At 45.7% G+C, this 20,509-nt stretch overlaps 1 protein-coding gene across 3 annotated transcripts in view; it reads right to left on the bottom strand.

The window, feature by feature from the left end:
• Nucleotides 1–7,985, bottom strand: part of Tmeff1 (transmembrane protein with EGF like and two follistatin like domains 1) — an 80,981-nt gene extending 72,996 nt beyond the window's left edge. For all 3 annotated transcript variants that reach the window (XM_021199791.2, XM_029539907.1, XM_021199792.2), the window contains exon 1: nt 7,459–7,985. In XM_021199791.2, the coding sequence (XP_021055450.1) occupies nt 7,459–7,633 (175 nt within the window). In that variant the 5' untranslated portion in view covers nt 7,634–7,985. The remainder of the gene's footprint in view (nt 1–7,458) is intronic.
• Nucleotides 7,986–20,509: the final 12,524 nt, after the last annotated feature.

The following is a 20,509-nucleotide window of genomic DNA, read 5'->3' as shown; positions in this document are numbered from 1 at the left end:
TCCCCCAGGCCCTTCATCTCACATTAAGTGTGCCACAACCCATAAATCTCTAGAACTCGATCGAGATCCAGGGGCTAAGGCAGAGGACGCAGGAAGCAGCCCAGCTGCTGGAGGATCAGATGAGTGAAGAGCCACGCCTTACTAGTCACTGTGGCTGTGTGAAAATGAGGGCTCAAAGCTATCAGTCTTCAAGTCTAGAAAAGGCTGAGATCCAGATTCTGAAGGGAAGCCTTGAGACTTCAACTTTTAAAAACACCTTCTAGGCTGAACAAGAGTCAGTCTCCACGCTGTCTTCTCACCAGACTGCCAAGTTCTCCATTTCTGCCGGGCCAGTTCTAGGCTTTGCTTTCTAAAACCACAAGGCCATGTGAACTTTCTAATGAGATTCCCATGTCCTCAGAACAACTGCAAACCTTCCAGACTGTCCCTGAATGCCTGCAGCTGACATGGTGGCAACCTGTGCTATCTTCCCCTTCCCCTTCTCCGGCCCACCACAACCTAGCAGCATGGTATCCGTTACTATCCTTGTGGCTATAACAAAATACCTAACAGAGCAACTTAAGGGAAGGATTGACTCTGGCTGACAGTTCAAGGGTTTGCCATCGTGCCCAAGCAGCAAGAACTTAAGAGACAGTAGTCACATGCATCCAGTCAGGATGTGGAGAACCATGATGACTGGCTCTCAGCTCCCTTTCTCCTCCAGGAAATGGTGCCTCCTCCTATAGGATAGGTTCTCCCATCTCAATGAATCTAATCAAGATAACCCCTCACAAAGGCCTGGGGGGGTTCCCTCACCTAGGTAACCACTCACAGTTGCCCAGGTTTGTCTCCTAAACAGCCGTCATTATTACATATCACAGGCAATAACACTGAAATCCCACCTTCAGTTTCCCATCTCTAGGCCTTTTCTAAGCCTTGAATCACCTCTCCCAATTCAGAGCCACTGTTCATTTGGTCATTACACCACCCCAGAAATAACAATGCAATGGACAACTCACTGTGCCAGGCGCCATTCTAGGCACAGTGTGATCTAAGTGCAGACAAAAAGTATCTTTGATATGGAACTTACAGAGAAAAAGAGCATGGGCCATAGGGTGAGAGAAGAGACTCCAGGTCCTGAAGGCAACCATGCTGGAAAGCGGCATTACAGCAAATACTTGAAGAAGGGGAGGAGCTACGTGACTGGGACCAGAAGGTTCCAGGCAAAAGGAATATCAACAGCAAAGGCTCTGGGGAAAGACATCCCTGGTGTCTCCAGGTGACCTACTATGCCTCAAGCTCTGGTCCAAGCACCACTTACTCTAATTCCCAACCATCAGAACCACCATCCATTCCTTAAGCTCTGTTACGCATATCCTCTTACAAGCATTCTGTACTGGCGGGGTGGGGCAGGGGTGTGCACACAAGAGTGACTGGTAGGAAGGAACCTGAAAAGTCCTGGGGGAAAGGAAACTGTAATCAGAAACAGATTGTATGAAAAAAATCTATCTTCAATAAAAGAAAGAAAACCAAAGGCAGTAAAATTGTTTACAAATTATTTAGTATACAAACATGCGTTCACTTACCAGTCTCACTCAGACCTTTTTTTTTTTTTTTTTTTTTTGTATAGGATTCTGGGGAAAACAGTTCCCCATTTTCTTAAATACACCACACTAGTGATCCAGTTGCCTGTGTCGTCTCTGCTCCTTTCCGGAAAGCAGAGGTCTGCCAAATACTTGCAATATTTCCTGGAGAATCCAGAACTCATCGGGGTTGTCACACTTTCTCTGTCATCTTGATCTGAAATCTAATCCATTCAAAGGCCATTCATTCCGTCTCTTTCCTTTATCACATCGTTCCTAAGCATTTCACAAAATAACTTTTCATGTCCATACTTCTCAATCTGAGGAACGCTTACTGCAAGTACCGTTGGTAGAAATAAGTTTGAGAGCCAACAGAACTGATTCTTGGTAGGCAGGTAAAGTGAGCAGCACTCAGGTAAAATGCAGCCAGTGGAGGAGTGTTATCACCTAAATGTGTGTTGTGAGCCTTCCTGGGTATAGATGGAGACTGGCCAACTCAAGATATCAAAAATCAAGGCCAGGAGAATACTTACAGAGACATTTCCATTTACCAAATAAGATTTACAAAGGACCAACAACTGCATGAAAAAGATGTTTAACCTCGCTATAGTCATTTGGGAAAAGGCAAATCGAGACCGAGTTGACACAATTTCACACCCACTAAGATGGCTGTAATCAGAAAGACAGACACAAATTCTGGGAAGCACGTGGAGACACTGGGACCCTCACATACTGCCAGTGAGAATGTGAACAAGGACAGAAACTCGGAACATAGTTTGGCAGTTCATCAAAGCATAAAAGGTCTGCGTTCCCATGATCCGCTAACTCATTCAGTGTACACCCAAGAGACAAAAACAGCAGGATGCACAAGACGTCACCACATTCACACAGTAGGATATTATTCCACCCGAAAAGGGAATGTGGTTCTAATACATGAGATAACATTAAAGATACCATATTAAGTAAAAGAAGTGGGGAAGAGTGGGCCTCATAAGGTCCCACTTCCCTGTATGTGCAGAATCCACAGTGACACAATGAAGAGAGCAGTAGCAGCCAGTGGCTCAGGAGACTGGATGACTGTCAACAGTAGAAGGTTTCTTTTCAGGGTGAAGAACTGTCATAGAAAAAGTGGTGGTATTCAATTATGTTGCTAAACTGTTCTTACTGTACTGCTTGTTTGCTTGTTAATCCAATTAGCGTAGTGGTCACTAAGTGCTTACTCACAGGGGGAGAGGTAGATCCAGATGAACTAGGCAGGAATTTCCATTGCACATGTTTTGTAAGAATCATCACCCCTCCTCCAACTATAAGGTCTCTGAAGGCTGGGAGGGCCTCTCATATATTTTCCTTAATATTTTTTTTAAGATTACTTTATTTATTATATGTAAGTACACTGTAGCTGTCTTCAGACATTCCAGAAGAGGACGATAGATCTCATTACGGATGGTTATGAGCCACCATGTGGTTGCTGAGATTTGAACTCAGGACCTTCAGAAAAGCAGTCAGTGCTCTTAACCGCTGAGCCATCTCACCAGCCCCCTATTTTCCTTAATATTTAGTATGTTAGATTATACTACACAGGCTCACTAAGTAAATTAATAACCATATTTTACATGTCCAAGACGTCAACCTTCCCTAACCACTGTTTTCCACACTAGACAACTCATTGTTCCCTAGAACTCTGAGGTGCCTGCCACTAGCCAGGCTCTCCTGTCAGCCTGGCATTCATAAGATTCTTACCACCACGGAGCATCTAGAGGACTCGCTTACTTCTCTGACATGTTGGAGCCCAGTTCAGATTCTCCATCTTACCTCTGTCACTGACTCCCATGTACTGCTCTGTTTTCCTACCTCTTTAACCACAGTCCCTGAACCTGAAATGTTTCGTATATTTAGCCTCTCTGTTCTTCTCAAACACCTGAAAGCTCCCAAAGCCAAAAACGACCACGGCTCCTATCAGGAGTGGGGGGAAATGTTATCTCAGGTTATCCTGTGTTGAGCTCTAGTCCATCTTCACAAAAGTCACATAAAACAGAAAACCTCCTCACAAATTAGATTGCTAAAGGGTAACTATAAAGAAATGTAAACAAAGATAAAAGAACATCAGAAGCCTAAAGTCCAGAATGAGTAGAGTACTGTGGAAAGAGACGAATAAAAAGAGCTTACATAAACTAGAGAAGAAAGGGGCTTCCTGCTTGGGAAAGATGCTGCCTTGGCCAGAGCTGAAAGGCCAGCACAAACCCATTCAGCATCACTGGCTTAAAGGCGCATGCTCTCCAGACTCAGTCTAGGACCCTGACTAAAAGAACACCCACAGCAAGCAGCTTGCACCCTGAACAGCCGCACACCCTGAAGCTGGCTCCAAAATACATTTCCTGGGCAAACCAACTGTACTCGGTGATGCTGAACAAACTTTCAGATCATACTTAGAAACTACTGCTAAATATTTACACTGTCTTGACGAGGAGCCAGAAGACCAGAAATTAAAGAACACACCCTCATATTTAGAAAAACAAAACAAAACGGAGGGCACATGCAGATCCAGAAAAATCATCTATAGGTTAACTTGCAACCTAGCTGCTCAAGTTTTTGAGAACAGATAAATCTGTGCACACTAGCGTGTGTGTGTGTGTGTGTGTGTGTGTGTGTGTGTGTGTGTGTGTGTAGAGAAAGAGAGAGAACAAGAGAGATGGAGTGAAAGAGTGTGTGTGCACACTTAGATTCCTTATAAAGGCATGCTCTAAACGGCATCTTCTTTTCCACTAGAATGGAGAAAGGGAGAGTGATGTGGCCTAACAAGATACTCTGACCACATCTTTGACCTTGTTGATCAAACCTATCAACAAGGGTAATCTGGTGAAAAAGATGGAAAATATCAAACTTCAAAAGCTTGAAAACCTACTAAACTTAACTAAAAAGAATGCACTACTTGAATGTCTGATTAACTGACGCTTGAATGTCTGATTAACTGATGCATCCACAAACTTCCAATAAAACACCGTAGGACCCCAACCTTTCTATAATCTAAATAATTACTATTGATAAAGCCCATAAGCTCATCTTCTTATTTACAAATGTCACAAAACTCTGAGTAACTCAGCACACACAGCCTGACAGAGTCAGACTCCATTAAAGATCCCAGAAGTCTAAAATATCAAACCGAAGGATAACAAAAGGGAGTCAAGGACAGGACTTAGATTTTAAAGCTCAATACTCCCTTGAAATAACTTTACAAAGGAACCCTAGTAATTGCCATCTCAAGATGTATTTAACACAAATGCATCGTGTGCCCATACTGGATTACTACAGTTCTCAAATTCATCAGCCAAAATGTGCATTTTCCTTCTTTGTCCCAGAGTTTTCTAACAAAAATCTGTCATTATGCCCTGGAATGATGTCATTATGCCTTGGAATGATGTCATTATGCCCCGGAAAGATGTCTTAGCCATTAAGAACACTTGCTGCTCTCACAGAGGACCTGAGTTCAGTTCCCAGCACATGATGGACAGTCCAGTTCTGAGGCATTTTCTTCTCCTGCCCTCTTCTGGCCTCTGTAGGCACTGCACACATGTGATATATATATATATACATTATATATATTATATATATTATATATTATATTATATATATTATATATATTATGTATAATATGTATATACATATATATATAATATGTGTGTGTGCAGGTAAAACACATAAAATAAAAATAAAATATAATTAAAGTATACCTTAGTCCTTGAAAACATTTGAACAGTATAACTTATTTACATTCATTATTGGTGACAAATATTTCTAAAGGAAGGCTGAGATATTAAATCTAAATCTGTTTTAATTGAAGAAACTAGGAAAAAAATCAACTGACTTGCACCCAAATTTTAGCTCTGCAGCAAGGGCTATGGCCTCCTGATGAGCCACCTTCTTTCCACACCATGTGAGTGCCCAGTCCTTTCTGAACACTTGTCCCACACACTAGGACAGAAGCAGAAAGAGTACACACACACACACACACACACACACAACCCACCAACAAATGCTATGCTTTGCTAAGAACAACCGAAGTTAGCTAACTCCAAACACACACACACACAACCCACCAACAAATGCTATGCTTTGCTAAGGACAACCGAAGTTAGCTAACTCCAAACACACACACACACACACAACCCACCAACAAATGCTATGCTTTGCTAAGAACAACCGAAGTTAACTAACTCCAAACACACACACACACACTAACCATAACACATCACCCATAATTTTGACAGTGTGGTCACCTACAAAAGGTAACCATTATTCCTTACCCAAAAAGAGCCACTCTGATATACAAAGAGCTTATCTTCTTAAATAAAGAACGATGGCTTACTAAGGCATCATCCCATCCCAATTACTATTAGAAAAAGAGAAGAGGGTTTATGGGTGGAAAGGCTTTTAATGGACATGCCATTTTTATCAGTTCTCAAAACCTCTCATAAAACATACCATATGAAAATTACTAAAAAAAAAAAAAAAAAAAAGGTGTCCCCCTCCACAGGGAGGGGGGGAAAAGGCCAGCATAAACCCTCTTGCGCCTAAATCACCGTCCTATAAACATAGCCCCTTCAATAACTCCCAGGCTGTCTGACAGGCCCCCACAAGATGACTCCCATGTGCACCCCTCCTCCCCACCTCAACCCTAGTTAAAAGGACAAGTGCTAGGCTGAGAAGTGATAAAAGCCCAAGTGAGCAAAGGCTGGCTTATGACCCCTAGGTCTGCTGGGCCAGCTGCAAGCAGACCCACCCTCCCCCCAGAGAACCCGGAAGCCTCTGCTTGCCCCAGGGTCTGAATCCCCTGGCTCCCCTGGGACTCTTTCCAAAAGGATGGGGGAACTTTACTGCCTGGCCCCCTCCTCCCCTGTGTCATCCATTAAAACCCCAGCTCTCTCTTTGTTTCCAACAGCTGTGGAAGGGCAGGCGGCCTTAGAGAGAGGAGAGAGGCCACTTACTCCCTGGCTCCCCCGGCTGCCAATCTTCCAGGTCCTCCTGCAAAACACACACACCACCATGGCCTCTCTTCCTACACCACTTTAATTAACCCGGGGTTACTCTAGCTACACAGGGGCACTCTCTGAGACCTAATTACCTTTCATACCCAAATCCCACACAAGATGACTCCCTAGCTCCCTCCCTCTGTCAAACTGGGTTCACTACTGGACTCTCATCTCTTCACCCTATATACGTACTCCAGCGTAGTTACCTGAGCCTCAGGCTTTTGTCCAGACACAACCAACAAAACACTTCCTGGGCTCTCCTGGGACTCCCTGCTGCCCTGATTCACAGAACCGTGGACAGATTTGGTCTCCACTGCACCCCTGAACCCAAAGGACAAGCATAACCACTCCTTCCTTTTACCGGCATAACCCCTCTTGAGACCCAGGACTCTAAGAACCTCCCCACCAACACATGGTCAGTTCTCAGGCCCTTATCCTCAGTCCGCCAGTTCCTCACCATCACACACACACACACACACACACACACACACACACACACACACGCGCGCGCGCGCACACGCGCGAACACACACTCCCCTTGAAGCCTAGCCGTCCTCCCTCCCTTGGGGCTTCACAACACTTTACACGCGCTTCCACGAGCAAACCCAGGATCACTGCTCCGTCTCGCGGAACCTCACCAGCTCACCACGCCGCAGGGCCGCCCTGGTCCCGGCCACTCCACACCTACGGACTCACACACGACCACTCCCCATCCCCAACCCAGGTCCCCAAAGCCCGCACCGCGAACTCGCGTCCAGTCCTCCGCCCGACCTCCGGGACTCCTCAGTACCCTGGTCCACACCGGGTCCTCCCGCGGCCCAGAACGGCGGAAGGGAGGAGCCCCAGAGGCGGGCGCCGGCGGCTCCTACCTGAGCAGTTGATGCTCTTGCCTCTGCCTCCGGGACAGTCCCCGCCGCCGCCCGCGGGCTGGTTGGACGCGCGGCTCCCGGGCAGGCAGAAGGCGAAGAGCAGGAGCACCGACGTGTAGCCGCAGACGGCGAGCGGGGGCGCGGCCGGCAGCCGGAGCGGCGCCTGGGCGCCCATGCTGTCGCGGCCGCACGGCGGGGAGCTCAGGGAGCGGCAGGCCGGGCACACCGGCCCCGCGCCGCCTCCTAGCAGCGGTGCAGCCGTCCGGGGCAGCCCCGCAGCATCCCCGCCAGGCCCCGGCCCTCCGCGCTCGGGACAGCCTCGTTGGGAGACCCCGGCGCGGGCGAGGGGCGCGGGCGCGCGAGGGCAGGGAGCGCGCCGCGTGGGGAACACGGAGCTGGGGCGCGCGCGGGGGGCGCGGGGCGGGGACGGACGCAGCCTCTAGCTCGCAGGCTCGCCTTCCCTTTGTGTCCGCGCGGCCGTCGCCGCCGCGTCACAAAGACCCCGGCCCGCCCGGTGAGGGGCGCGTGACGGAGCCGCGGGCGGGGAGGGAGCGGCGACCCCGCCCCGCGCACACCCCCGGCGCCGAGCTCCGCCCCTCCCGGGGAGCCATTGTTCCTGAGGCGGGCGGGGGCGCGGGCCGGGGTCGCTGATCCCTCCCGGCTGGCCGGACGGCGCCGAGGATGCCGGAGAGCGCTTCGATACGGTGTCTCCGAAGCCCTTTGTGAGCCTTTCCCACGCGCCTTCTAACCCTGCACGAGCTCAGGTGGTCTTTCCTGTGCTTTCCAGGTGAAGGTAAAGGCAAAAGGTGACTTGTCCAAGGTCAGTCACATCCCAAGAAATGGGCAGGATCGGGATTGGTACCTAGTGCTCACTCCCGCTGTGCACTTCTCAGGGGAAAGGCTTAATCCCCAAGACTCGCCCCACCGGGTTCCTGGATAACTACATCTCTCGGCTGAATCTTTAAAGTGCGTTACCCTTTCCGCGCATAATAGCAAAGATTTAGAGCGGATTTGCTATATCCAAGGCCTAGAGGAAGCTCTTAGCCTGTATCCTCTCCAGTTCTATTTCACAGCCCTACAAAGGAGTTTGCATTCTGGTTTTCTGCCTTCCCCAAATCAGGAAGTTGGGACCAAGAGTCTTCCAGCTGTCTGGAGCCCTGTACAATTCTCTGCAGTCCTCACCTTGCTAGATGATAACTTTACACAGGCAATAAGACCACAGGCCGAATTTTTGGAAGTTTTCTGCGTTGTTCACAGTCTATTATGTTGCCCACCTCAAAAGGAATTCTAGAATTTCATTGTAAAATTAAGAAATATGCAAAAAGACCACTTGAAGAAAGCTACAATCTAAATACAAGACAAACACTGAACATAGAAGTAAAGATAAGGAAGCTTCGAAGCAGGAAGAGTTCAGGCAAGGGATGCACGAGAAAGCTCTGGAGACCAGCAAGAGGTAGCCCCGCAGAGAGCACGGGCTGCTTTTACAGAGGCCCCAGATTGGATTCCCACAGCATCACAACCATCTGTAAATACTGTAAATACAAGGACTCTCTTCTGGCCTCAAAGGGCAGTGTAGGCATGTGGTTCAGATATGCATCAAACAAAATTCCCATATACATTACAAATTTGTTTTCAAAAAATATTTAAAGCCACTAGCAATAAAGGGAAAGATATTTAAACCAAAAAGTTGCCCCTCTGGATGATTATTACGAAGTTAGACTGACAAACTTAGCACTATTCATTTATACATTTTGGAGGGAGAGGCAACCTAGATATGAAGAAAAAAACTAAGTTTGATTTCCTAACAATACCAATATTGGAATTTTTGCATTACAGATGGTTGAACAAGACACAACAATGAATAAGGGAAGATGTTCATGACAGCTTTTGTTAACAGTAAAATATAACCCTGGAGGTCATCAGTGGGGACTGAAGTATGATTATCTTGGTGTATAGCCTTTGATAATGATTAGGTTAATGATGAATGGTATAGAAACAGTGATTCTGGTGAGTGTGCATAGAAAATCCTGGGGACTGGAGAGATGGTTCAGTGATGGAGTTCTTCCTAGGTTTGGTTCTCAGCGGCCACATCAGGTGATGTCCAACTGCCTGTGACTCCAGTTCCAGGCAGTCTGAAGCACATAAACCCATATAGGCACACATTAATAAATAAATGCTCTTTAAAGGAAAGAAAATCTTGCCTTTTTTTTTTTTTTTTTTTTCTGGTTTTTCGAGACAGGGTTTCTCTGTGTAGCCCTGACTGTCCTGTCCTGGAACTCACTCTGTAGACCAGGCTGGGCTCGAACTCAGAAATCCGCCTGCCTCTGCCTCCCAAGTGCTGTGATTAAAGGCATGCGCCACCACTGCCCGGCTTGCTTTTCTAAAATATACATATGTACCAACCCAAAGAAATAGCAAGACCGCTTCACCCGTTACTTTTCCGCTGACTCTGGAAAAGAAGATTGTGGGTCATAGGTACTTGCCTGTCATATTTTTCTGTTGAATTTTTTTCAATGAAAAGGTTTTGTCATAATTTTAAAACCTATTTGCTGTTAAGTTGCACTTCTGTCATGCTTTTTATCTAAATAGATCTGCATCTCCTACACCGTCTATGGTTTGCCTCCAGCCTGTGAGCTATTAGCCTGGCACTTCCTGATGCCCCAAACCAAGAGTGATCCCAGCCCCTGCCACTCAGCCACAGCAGAGGCCTCCTTCTGGGCCCGGCTCCCAGCAGCCTCTATGTTAAAGCTTGATGTCACAGATGTCTCTTCCATGAACAGTGTCATCACACTCCCAGCCCCAGGATGCCGCCTTAGATTTCCAGTTGCCTGCTACCTGTAGCCCAGGCAAAAATACTAAGAGGACACAACCTTAGTTTAAATTGAAAGCAAATAACCCTAGGTCGTGAGTCACAATTCTCATCTGGATCTTTCTCCAGATCAATTAAGACAAAAGTCAAGATTGAGTTCTCCTCTTTTTTCACATTGGAAAAGATTCTGCAAGGGGAGTTTACTCCAGGGAGAAAGGATCTCTCTGACTTTAATCCTACTGTGTCAGAAAGGATTTCTCATTTTATTGTTTGGTCAGAGAAGAAAAAATATTTTAGAGGTTATATAGAAACCCTGTCATACTTGTTAGTATTTGATTGCCAAATAACAGATAACAAAAGGATGTGGAACTCCTATGTAAAATGCACCCAGAAAGTTTAAAAGGAATGTAGATTTCTGAAAGCCTGCTCCAGAAGGTCTGGAGGAAGTTTTAGTGTCTCTTTCTTTTAAAGTTCTCTAAATAACTCAGATGCACTGCCAAGGTGAGAAACCCCTGACCTAGCCTTCATCAGTCAACTATTGCTCCTTAACAAACAACCATAAAATGTAGGCACCATGAGACAGTCTTTCTCCATAGGCCTCACAGGGTCTGTGCTTGGATTGGTTGATCCAGGGTAGCCCTGGCTGAATGGCTCTGCTTCAACTGCAGATCCAGCAGGGCTTGGTTCTTGTGCACAGGCTGAACTCTGGGTCGCTCCACCAGAATTAATGCTGGCACTCTGGCTGCCAGAGCAAAGGCTTCCGGGAGAATTTGTCAGTGTTGAAGGTTGTGCAGGCAGCTTCCTCCTGCTGCTTGTCCACATCCAATAACATCCCACCAGCTAAGGCCAGTTCCCCCAAACAGGACCCCCAAATCAAAAAGTAGGGAAGTCAAAAGTGCTTGTGGTATAAGCATGAGGGCCTGAGTACATACACACACACACACACACACACACACACACACTGCCATCCACAAAATAATAATGATACATCATAATTTTTAAAATAATGTATAGTTAACCAATGGGGGAAGATACTAGAAGTCAACCTCTGACCTACACACACACACACACACACACACACACACACACACACACACTAAGAGAAAACTCAAAGTAACTCAAACAAAAAGATTGGGAGAGGTGGCACTGGGTTTTCCTGTTATTGTTTAAGCCAGAAGCAGTACCTTCTCTATCAGTTGGTTTTTGTCCTCCCTAATAAAGCTTGACTCCCAAAGAGCAATCATTTCTTAGGAAACCTTTGTGAGCACTCCTTGCCTGCTAGGCGCCACAGCAGCCTCTTGGGGCAAGAGATAATCCTACCCTGGCTGTGTGGGGGTGGGGAGACATCTGAAAATTAACAGTTACAACACAGTATGATAAATACTAAATATAAATGTGGTAGGGGTAGGGGTGAAGAAAATGGCAAATCCTATCCCAGACTCCCAGCCCTGCCAAAACCCCTGCTTTTCTGGACCTCCTGCTGGCTGCCCTGGCTGTATAATGGAGTCCTGATAAACCTAATGAGACACCTTGGGGCTGACTAATTGGCCCTGGAAGGAGACAATCACAATGCTTGAGCCAGAAACAGGGAGAGGGGTGATTTATGAAAGAGCATGGGGACACTCCAAGATTGGCATATAATCCAATTTGAGAGTCTAGGCCCCACTTCCTAGAGAAAGGATGGGGGAGTCTTTTTAAAAAGTGGAAAGTGGGGAAAAAAAATTCTTTAATAAGTCTGGAAGGCTCCCAGTCCATACCAATCCAATGTCTCTGTCCTAAGGAAGTCGAGTGTCAAATATTGATAACATAGTTAACATAATATAAAAATAAGATTGCAGCATTACCAGCAAATGGTATGAAGAGGAGGCAGACAAGACTTCATAAAGAGGGTGGAAGAAGGAAGTTCCAGACAAGCAAAGGGCCTGTTAGAGATCTGAATGTCAGCCGCTGTTGAAAATACCAGTTCATTGAGTCAGCCAGTATTTCCTAAGATCTACTATGGTTGAGGTTCTGCTCTGGATGCAGAGAAGCAGCCGTGGAGAAACAGAGCCTCTGCCTTTCATGGCCCTTGTAGTCGAGTAGGGAGAACCAGATCGTAGTAAAAATAGAACACACAATTGTTGGGTGGAGAAGTGGAGATAAGTCCAGATCACTGGAGACACGATGCATCCTAGATGATGTCAGGCACCTTGTATCTGTGGTCGCCAGTCCCCCTCCCACCTGGTTAGTGTGACTTCCATTTCATAAGGAAGCAAAGCCCTAACAAGGTTCAGTACCTGCGGCTACAGCGGTAAGTGGAGTCTACTGGTTCACTCTAGCCCTGAAACCTCACCACACCTCAGACTCGGAGGAGAAAAGCATCATTTTCTGATACAAGATGGAGTAAAGATTGGCACCATCAGGGTGGCAACCAGACTCCTAGCAACGACTAAGAGACGTGATCACCCTGGGTGCCATTCAGACGAGTGGATCAAGAAAACATATATGTGCTCAACGGAGTGCTATTCATCCTTAAAGACAGATGAGACCTTCTCACTTGCAACAAAGAGTTGGAGCTGGGGAACAAAATGCAGAGTGAAATAAGCAAGACACAGAAAAGGCGCCTCGTGTGCTCTCCCATACCTGGATGCTTAAACACACGAACCTCTAGAATTATCGATTACTCGGGGTTGAAAAGGGAGCAAGGGTCAGAGTCAAGGACGTGGTTGGCTATCACTAATACACCGAATGCGTGTGTGGAAATACTAAATGACGCTCCTCTTGTGTGTATGATTAATATACATTTTTTTAAAAATAAGACTGCAGCTGGGAGCTTGTTGTGTAGCTCAAAGATAAAGCACATTCCTAGCATGATCCAAGCACAGGGTTAGAGCCCCAGAATCAATCTGTTTTTAACATTTTAAACTGTAGCCACCAAAGGATATTGCACAAGCCATCCTTGGCACACTACAAGGATGTCAAAAGATTTTGCTTTCATGGCATGATGCGGGGGATCTCTTGAATACTCTGGTACAGATGCCAGTGGAAGGTGCTATTATTGTTACCCATACGCCTCTAATGATCCTCAATTATGTAGATGGAGAACAGAAGAAAAGGTGCTATAGGAATGCGGAGAGCTAGGCTAATTCCCATGGAGGGAGACCAGCTTCCCCACTGTAGCTCTGCCAGTCTGAAAGCCTTCTCACCCAAACACTCCTGTGAGTGGGTAGCGAGGGAGGAGACACCCCTGGGTTTTCCTACAGGCCTTCCTGTCACTCAATTGTTCAGCATCTCTCTAAATACAGAGGTGAGCTTTTTCTATCTCTATATCTTTCAGCAAAAGAAAAATGTCAGCTGCGATTCACAGATTTCCCCAATGGTTTTAGCTTACGAAGGATTGTTCCCCCCCCAAAAATGACTTCTCTAGAAAAGACAATCAGACAGACATAGTGGAAGGAGCACTTCCAATGTGCTAGTTAAGAGTGGGTCCAAGCCGTCTGGGTGTGCCCTCAGCTCTGCTAGCTCTATGATGCCTGGGCAGGTTACTTGACTGTTCTGTGCCCATTCCATAACCTGCTCAGTTCCATTCCTATCTACTTCACAGAGGTGCATTAAGGACAAAGTGAGCTGATGTGTGCAGAGTACTCAGAACCATGCTTTGTGCATCACACGTCCTCACCAAGTAATTGGCTAGAGGTAGAAATGGCATAGTAACTAAATGATAGAGGTTAGTAACTAAGCTGTGGTTATACCCTAAACTAAGAGCTCTGCATATATTGCCTTGTATAGTACTGCATAAAACCCAAGCCAGGCACAGGGGTCATCTTTATTCTGAAAACAGGAAAACAGCCTTGGAATTTGCCCAAGTCCACACAGCACAAAGCAGGGTGAGGGCCTGGTCTGTCTTATTCTGTAGTCTATAATCTGAGTCAAACCCCAAAGAGTTAACAGTCAAGAGAGCTCATCTGGGCTGCTTGCCTACTAGAGAAACATGTAAGAGGGCAGTCTGGTGACTGACAGAGGCAGCCAAGCTGTTAGGAAATAAAGCCTAGACAAATAACCAGGTGGGCCAGGGAGAAAGACAAGAGCCGAGCGTATGGTATACACTTCTAATCCCAGTGCTTGAGAGGCCAAAGCTGGAGGAGAGAGAGGTCTAAGCCAGCCTGGGATACACAGTGAATTCAAGGTCAGCCCAGGATACAAAGCAATGAGAGAGGGGGTGGGGAAGAGGGAGGGAGGGAAGGAGGGAGGGAGGGAGGGAGAGAGAGAGAGAGAGAGAGAGAGAGAGAGAGAGAGAGAGAGGCTGAGGGGAGGGAGAAGAGAGAAAGGGGTAGGGTGGAAGGAGTGACAGAGTTTAATTTGTATCCAAAGTCTAGGAACAGCATCGGTTGAGCCCACGATCCTGAAAGAGACATCAAGGAACTAGGAATTAGAGTGAATCGAATGTAACTAAATAAGTGTTTTGCCACTGAATGTGTTTAAGTATGTCAGCTTGCCTCTGTATGTATACATATGTATTGAGCATATGTCATTTGCCTGTATGCATACATATGTAAGGAGTATATCAGCTTGCTTCTGTACATATGCATAAGTGCCAAGCATATGCCATTTTACTCTGTATGTACATATGTAAGGAATGAGTATATATCAGATTGCCTAGAGAAAAGTGTGCATGCATATGTGCATACTTGAGTGTTACAACTGAGCCCTGTGCTCATACATGTACATGTGCACTTACACATACATGAACATATAAAACTCATCTTGTATTGCACATGTGAGTATGAATTAAGTCAGGATATTTAAACTTCTTCTTTACTCCCAGTTGACCATGACTGCCTAAAATCTAACGGCCGAGGGAGCTGGCAGTAAGGTCAGTACAGGTGGACTTAACAGCCTGGATTCCCAGTTAAGAGAGATGCAAAGGTGAACCTGCACACCCTGGGCTATTCCTCTCAGCACAGAAAAGCAGTGAGAGGATACAGAGGGACTTTGGCGGTGGTGACTTCAACAATGATGAGTGCAGGATCGGGGCAAGGAGCATGGTGACAGTCGCTGCACTCATCATTAGCGTTGGCCCATGATGTGTCAGGCAGTCGTGTGAAGCAGGGAAGACTCAGAGGTGGACAACACACACACAGTCCTTGTCCTGCAGCCTAGCAGAGGAGTCAAACCTCAAACAGACCCCTGAGGTACCAAGAGTTGGAGGTGTGACAGAAACCTTCCCCAGAGTGACATTTAAACTGAGACTGAGAGATTAATATAGAGTTAGAGGGAAGTGAAGAAGAGAGATTATCCTATGAAGAAATCCAGCATGTGGAAATGAAGTCTAGACTATGGCAAATTCAAGAGCAAGAGGAAAACGACTGTACTGTCTCATGGCATATGTGAAGTCAAAACACGTTGAGCTCATAGAGGTAGCAAGGAAGATGATCTTTATAGAGACTGGGGTGACTCATGAGTGGGGCATGTTGGTTAAAGGAGATTGAATTATAGTTAGAAAGGAAGAATAAACTCAAGAGGTCTGGCACACACCGTGGTGGCTATAGTTAATAAGCCCACCGCACTCTGTGTGTGTGTGTGTGTGTGTGTGTGTGTGTGTGTGTTGTGGTGCTGGAGGTTGAACACTGGGCAGTGCCTAAGGTACATTACTGGATTATATTCTTGACCAAAATGCAAAGAAAATGATGCTAAATGTTCTTGTCCCCTAAATAGCAATCTATGCTAGTCTGTGTATTAATTAGCTATATTTGACCATTTCACGACCTGTGTATACTTCACAACATCAGGCATATACAACAAATACAGGTGAATAATACACATGATAACTTAAAAGAAGGAACAAAAAAGGCAGCTGCACCCCAAGTCTAGAGAATGAACAGCACAGAAAGAAGCTGGGGACTCTAAAAAGCAAGTGGCAGACCCTACAGGCTTAAGTGAGAATACACATTTAGGCTTGATTTAAAGATTCTAAGCAGGCATCTGGGGCTGATGGCTTATGCCTGTGGTTCTAGTATATGGGAGAATAAGACACAAGGATCATGGAGGCCATCCCGGACTATATAGTGATTAGGGCAGGGTGGATTGCACGATGAAGCCTTAACAGACATCCAAGAGAGGAGAGGAGGGGAGAGGAGGGGAGAGGAGGGGAGAGGAGGGGAGAGGAGAGGAGAGGAGAGGAGAGGAGAGGAGAGGAGAGGAGAGGAGAGGAGAGGAGAGGAGAGGAGAGGAGAGGAGGGCAGGGTGGGGAGGAAAGGAAATGAAAGGACAAGGGAGGAGAGGAAAGGGGAGGGGGAAGAGAAGGAGAGGGGAGGGGAGGACAGCTATTGCAGTGACCCTGGTGAGTGGCATCAATGGCTTGGAGTTGCAAAGATGTCATGAATAAATGAACTAAACAGATATGGCAGATAAAAGCAATAGAATTTGGTGACAGACGAGATGTAGGAGGAGAAGGAAAAGTGTCAAGTGATGGCTCAGTGGTATTTATAAAACACCCAACCCTGGAGGAAAAGCAGGTTTGGGGAGGGGATGTGGGTTTACTTCCAGATATACATTGAGTTTAGGGGATCACTGATGGAAAATTCAAATAGCCATTAGAGAGATCTCTTTAGCCATAGATAAATCTCTTCAGGCAAGAAAGATTTGCACTGGGCATGTATAAATGAGTCATGAAAAGTAATATAACGGTTAACTAGAAAACAAGAGGGTCTGTGATACTTCTGAGAAAGTCGAGTGGAGAGAACTGTATAGGCACTGTCAGAAAATTCGAAGAATTGGAAAAGAACAGTATCATGGTGATCAAGAAACACATGGGTGTCAAGAAGTAGGGTGTGGCCAACTGGTGAAGTGCTGCTAAGAGGTGAAGCAAATGTGAAAACTGAATAGTTTCCAAATGACCTTGTCACTTGAAGTTACCAGGGACCACAGCAAGAACCACTGGGTAACGTGGCATGGGCGGACTCTAGATTGGAGTCCAGTGTAACATGAATACGAAGCAGGAAATGGAGACAAAACATGCAGACAGTTTGACAGTGAAGGGAAGAAAACAGGCAGGAGGTGGCTGTGGGCAGAGGAAGAACCAAAATATTCAGGTGGTGATGACAGGGATTCACTGAGAGGGGAGGAGAGTTGGACATACAGTAAGATTCTTGAGGGGAAAAAATATGGAATTCAAAGTGCATATGGACATGTTCTTCATCCAAGCAGGAAGGACAGGACGGGGGCTCACACAGTCTGTCTTATAGACAGGGCGTTTGGATGCCAGGGATATTTCTGGATTCTGACTCCAGTGTTTTCCGAAGAGAAAGGGGAGTGGGGATAAAGGTTGTGGGTGGGGAGAGTGGGATATGAGGAAGCTTTAACCCCACTCCATTCTCCAATCCCCTCAGCCTCCCCACCTCAGCCTTATCAGTGTCTTCAGTGTGTGCCATCACATTTCTCCATCTTATATAAGATGTTGCTTTTTAAAACTTATCTATTAAAATGCATTTTATATAACAGAAACCACATCAAGACAAATATCCTGGCACCTCCCTTCCAACCAGATTGCTGCCCCAGTCTCTGCTACAGAGAAATGCTGAGTCAGATTTGAAGAGTGAGAAAACAGAACCATGGTCATTGATGATAATGGGTGAGACACTCAGGGGTAGTCAGTCATGTCCGGAGAAGCAGTCCGGGGCAGGATGCTTAGGAGAAGGTGACTGGGGGTCTTCTTCTCTCGGGTGGGCGTTTCTTAGCACAGTGTAGAGCAGAGCAGAGCAGAGAGAATCTACCTCGGTGCTCCTCACCTCCAGCAAAGAAACAGGAAGCAAGCCGGGCACAGTGGCACATGCCTATAATCCCAGCATTTGCGAGACAAGGGCAAAAAATTGAGAGTTCAAGGTCATTTTCAGCTACATAGTGAACTTGAGGCCAGCTTGAGCTACAGGAGTCTCTTTTGTTAAAAACAAACAAACCAAAAGAAAAGAAAAAAGAAAAAATGGGAGTGATGGAGAGGAGAGGAAAGGAGGGGAGGGGAGAGGAGAGAAATGGGGGGATTTTTGTTTCGGTGGATTGTTTTGTTTTGTTTTGTTTTTCGAGACAGGGTTTCTCTATGTAGCTCTGACTGTCCTGGAACTCACTTTGTAGACCAGGCTGGCCTCGAACTCAGAAATCTGTCTGCCTCTGCCTCCTGAGTGCTGGGATTAAAGGCGTGCGCCACCACACCCAGCTTGGATTTTTTGTTTTCTGTAGTCAGTGGTACTAGGTTTATCAAATCCGGCACATCTCTATTCTACGTGAATGCTATAAGAATGGTTACTGTGGATCCAATGATCAATTTGAAATCCTCAGTGAAATAACTGATTTGGGTAAAATGCATTGTGACATCACGCACCATATTTGCACAAGCTTGAGATAGATAGAATCCCATCCTGGAGTCATGAAAGTGGGCACATGCCCATCTCTAGCTGAGAAGCTGTCTGATAGCTTCCGGGAGAGGGAGAGTCAGCTTTCTTAAATGATGCCACACACACACACACACACACACACACACACACACCCCAGTAGGTTAACCACACTCCAGGGCAAGCTCCACTCTCAAGAGTAGTTGACTCCCATAAACAAGTTTCAATGAAAGGATAAAAGGGGGGGGGGAACCTCATGGTTAAACGGTTGGGAGATAGGAGTGGATATGGAAGGATTTGGAAAGGGGGTGAATGAGATAAGAAAATACACTGTGTGAAACTCTCAATTGATAAAATATCATCTCAAAAGAGAACCTTCGAGAAGCTAAAACCATTAAGTAAAAGGTTATGAGAAGACAGGTCTTAAATTATCATCCAACAGATAACAATAGCCATGAATGAAAGAATATAATTCTTCAATTGGTCTGGCAGAACCACCTTCACAGGGTGATCAATCTAACATTAACAGTGGTAGGACAGTCTGCCAATGCACACCTCTTGCTATGATGCAGTAAGAAGGACATGACATTTGTCTATGTGGTTCTCTTTCCAAAGAATTTTGACCCAAATCTAATAATGAGGATGTGATCAAATAGATCTAGAATTTGGAGGCTTTACAAAACCTGGACTGGAAAAGAAAAGCATGTCATTGTGACAAAGATAAAGGTTTGTTCCAGGTTATATAAAACAAAGGGGGATGGAGACCAAATGCATCTGAGAGAACACTCAGCAATATACCTGGGGACATTTGAATCTAGATCACATATTAAGTGATTTATTGATTTAATGTTAAGGTGCGATAATGGGATTGTGTCAAGTGGGATGATGTTCTTATGCTAAATACATATTGCTGAAGTACTTATGGGTAGAGTGTCAAAATGTCCAAAACACTCTAGCTACAGAGAACAAAAATCAGGAGGAGGAGGAAGAGGGGAGGGGAAAACCGAAAGCTGTTTATTCTTTTTTCTTTTCTTTTCTTTTCTTTTTTTTTCTTTCTTCTTTCTTTTTTTTAGACAGGGTTTCTCTGTATTGCCCTGGCTGTCCTGGAACTCACTCTGTAGACCTGACTGGCTTCAAACTCAGAAATCTGCCTGCCTCTACCTCCTAAGTGTTGGGATTAAAGGCGTGCGCCACCACTGCCTGTCTAGCCATCTATTTCTTAATCACTTCACCAAAGATCTTCTTGTGGCTTTCTTTGGGTGGCTTTATGCTTATAAACATAAACCCCACAGCTCAGTGTGCTACATTAAATTGAAATCTCCAAAGGCATTATAGCAAAAAAACTATTCTGCAATGGTTTTTAGACATAAAAGGCCTTCTAATTTGTGAGGGAGTGCATGTAAAGGCGGCAGACTCCCTACACAGACTCACATGTGAACCCCTTTCTTTGACCCTTCCTCCATCCCAACAGTATTGCTCTCTGACCCTCTCAGGTGCTGGTCTTTTCTTCCCAATGTCCCTTCTTCAGGGATAATACCAGACCTTACTCACTTCTCAAGGAAGGTCTAAGTGTCACTTTGGTCCTGTTACATCTGACCATACCTGGTAAACACTATCTGGGGCGTTAGTTTGCCAGACACATCATAGCCTGCCCGCCCACAAAAGATTTGGTAAGGTGGGTGAATGAACCAGAAAGGAAAAAGAAAGAAAGAAAGAAAGAAAGAAAGAAAGAAAGAAAGAAAGAAAGAAAGAAAGAAAGAAAGAAAGAAAGAAAAGAGAGAGAGAGAGAGAGAGAGAGGAGAGAGGAAAGAAAAGAAAAAGAGAAAAGAAGAGAAAAGAAAAGAAAAAGAAAAGAAAAGAAAAGAAAGCGAAAGGAAAG

The sequence above is a fragment of the Mus pahari genome, chromosome 6 (assembly GCF_900095145.1).
Source record: "Mus pahari chromosome 6, PAHARI_EIJ_v1.1, whole genome shotgun sequence".
Lineage (NCBI taxonomy): Eukaryota > Metazoa > Chordata > Mammalia > Rodentia > Muridae > Mus > Mus pahari.
Note: the sequence above shows the minus strand (reverse complement) of the source record. Positions and strands in the feature narration are given on the sequence as shown.